General features: G+C 39.1%; 1 protein-coding gene across 1 annotated transcript; it reads left to right on the top strand.

The window, feature by feature from the left end:
• Positions 1-389: 389 nt before the first annotated feature.
• LOC114455714 (trace amine-associated receptor 13c-like) lies at positions 390-1621 on the top strand. The gene is made up of 2 exons (XM_028437094.1): positions 390-556; positions 802-1621. Exons 1-2 carry the CDS (start codon positions 390-392, stop codon positions 1619-1621), a joined length of 987 nt encoding a protein of 328 aa, XP_028292895.1.
• Positions 1622-2728: the final 1107 nt, after the last annotated feature.

Here is a 2728-nt window from a genome sequence, read left to right as displayed (position 1 = left end):
GTCAATTTTGCAAGATTTGAAAAAGAAAATTCTTTTTTTTTTTCAAAAAAAGTTACACTTTTTTTATGACCATTTTTTAAAAAATATATATTTGTCAGGATGTGGGGGCCGCTGAGAGTTTCTCATTCTTCAATTGTTTGGGAACCCCTGTAAACAGAGACGTAATGTAAGAGTAAATGCCCTGATGTTAATTTATTCTGACCAATCCCACATGAAGATCAGATCATCCAATCCTTGATCTAGAAAGTTTACCTGTGTGTTGACCCGGCCCAGTGGGTGGAGGTCACCGTGTCATACGTGCACTTTTCAACATGGGAGGAGCAACAGGAGTTATAATAATGAGTCAGAGCAGACGAACGCTGGTGCAAAGCTCAGCCAAGACTGCAACGATGGACGTGGAGGAGTCTGAACTCTGCTTCCCTCACCTCAACTCCTCCTGCAGGAAGAACAGCAGAGCTCCAGCTGTGTCCATGCTCATCTACGTCATCCTGTCCTCCATCTCTCTGCTCACTATGGTCATGAACCTCATGATCATCATCTCTATCTCACACTTCAAGTATTCACAAAGTTATTCCTCATGAAAAGTCTTTGTTGCTGTTGTTTCTAATGATTACTTGTTTTTTCTAACGACTCCCTTTGATTCTAATGATTACTGTTGTTTCTAATGATTACTGTTGTTGTTTCTTATGATTACTGGTGATTTTAATGATTATTGCTGTTACTAATGATAATTACTGCTCTTTTTACTAATTATTACTGCTGTTGTTACTAACGAGTGTGTGATTTTTCTGGCTTTCGTAGGAAGCTTCACTCTCCCACCAACTCCCTCCTCCTCTCCCTGGCTGTATCAGACTTCTTAGTGGGCTTCCTCTTGGTCTTCCAGATCATCCTCATTGATGGCTGCTGGTTCTTCGGTGACCTCATGTGTGGGGTTTACTTTATCTTAGATCACATCTTCACCTCCGCCTCAATAGGAACCATGGTTCTGATATCCGTGGACCGCTACGTAGCTATCTGCTACCCCCTGCACTATCCCATTAAGGTGACCCAGTACAGGGTCCGGGTGTGTGTGTTCCTGTGCTGGACAATCTGTGCGTTCTTCCACTGCATGCTCCTGAAGAACAACATCCGACAACCCGGCCTGTACAACACCTGCGTGGGAGAGTGTGTGGTCATCATCGACTTTTTTGGTGGTATCGCAGATGTGGTGTGCTCGTTTATTGCGCCCGTCACTGTCATTGTTGTCCTGTACGTGAGGATCTTTGTGGTGGCCGTGTCGCAGGCGCGCGCCATGAGGTCGCAGGTTAAGGGCGCAAAAGGTCAGGGGTCGGTGAGGAGGGTCGCGGCAAAGAAGTCTGAGATGAAAGCGGCGAAGGCGCTGGGCGTGGTCGTGCTTGTGTTTCTCATATGTGTGTGTCCGTATTTTTGTTTTACGCTGGAAAGCGGCGACGCTGTGGTCAGCGCTTCAGCCGCCGCCTTCGTCATGTGTTTGTTTTACATGAATTCCTTTCTCAACCCACTGATCTATGCCTTTTTTTACCCCTGGTTTAGAAACTGCATGAAATGTATAGTTACATTTCAGATAATGAAGCCAGGCTCGTCTGATGCTAACATGGGTTAGTTAGAAACACTTTGTGTTTGTGTTTCAGATGATTCCGTCTTTTTTTGATCCCCTGTTGTTCATCTCTGTGCATTTAGCAGCTTGTGATTTCATGTTTAACCATTTGATCTTTACAGCTGAAAGAAGAACGCAGGATTCAAGCTTTGTTTGCTTTTTAAATGAGTTTTCAAGAATTTTTTGATTATCACACACACACAAAACTAAATGTGTTTCTGTCCTTTGTGTTTGCAAATACACTTATAACAGCAGGGTGTTTTCATCTATAATTGTGGTTATCATTAGCTCATTAGTTTTTTTTTGTTCATTATTTTTTAATTATGAATGGTTGAAGTGCATTTTTACACATTAAAATTCATGTTTACACACAGAAAAGAACCAGATTAAAATAAAACATCTCTGACACTTTTTCTCTCAATATACCCCTTTCCCTTGTTCTTTTCATTTTTGAGTATTTTACTTTAATAACTATTTACAACCATAATCGAGGAGTGTGCACTCAATTCTGCAGCAAATCCTTTTCCAATTTTTATCAAAAATATCTTACGTCTAATTTTGACCATTCACAGCTGGGTAAACCTTTCTTTTTATAATCGGAAGGAGAATGTGATTTTTTTCATGACATAAATGTCATTAACTATGTTCTCTCTTTTTTCAGAATGCAGCCAGTGTCTGGTTATAGTTTTTTTACCTGCTGATATCAGAATGTTTAATAGATACTCGTTGAAGTATCCTGAGTAGAAGTCATTGTGGTTATTATGATTATTATTAATAATCCTTGTACAGAGAGAAGTCTGGATATAATCCTGTTTATTTTTAATGCATGTGTACAAATGAATCTAATGAAGAGAAACTAACCCTGTCACCAACTCGCCTTCATTCAGGATGAAAGTTTTACTAAAAAATTAAAGCTTTCTGTGGAACCATGTCACAAAAGTATCACAATAAGAACTTCATATACACTTTCATACAAGACAAATGTAATGGTCCAAAATCTCACATCTATTGGATTATAAAGATTAAAAAATTATAATTGGGGGACTCAATTAAAAAAAATTATTTAATTATTTTGAGAATTTGTAGTTAATCTAAATTAACCGCATAAAAATA

The sequence above is a fragment of the Gouania willdenowi genome, chromosome 21 (assembly GCF_900634775.1).
Source record: "Gouania willdenowi chromosome 21, fGouWil2.1, whole genome shotgun sequence".
NCBI lineage: Eukaryota > Metazoa > Chordata > Actinopteri > Blenniiformes > Gobiesocidae > Gouania > Gouania willdenowi.
This window is presented reverse-complemented; position numbering and strand designations above follow the sequence as displayed.

Excerpts from the sequence above, each read along its gene's own strand:
- LOC114455714 (XM_028437094.1), top strand. The coding sequence starts at position 390 with ATGGACGTGGAGGAGTCTGAACTCTGCTTCCCTCACCTCAACTCCTCC. Across the intron at positions 557-801 it reads ATCTCTATCTCACACTTCAA|GAAGCTTCACTCTCCCACCA; the intron begins GTATTCACAAAG and ends TGGCTTTCGTAG.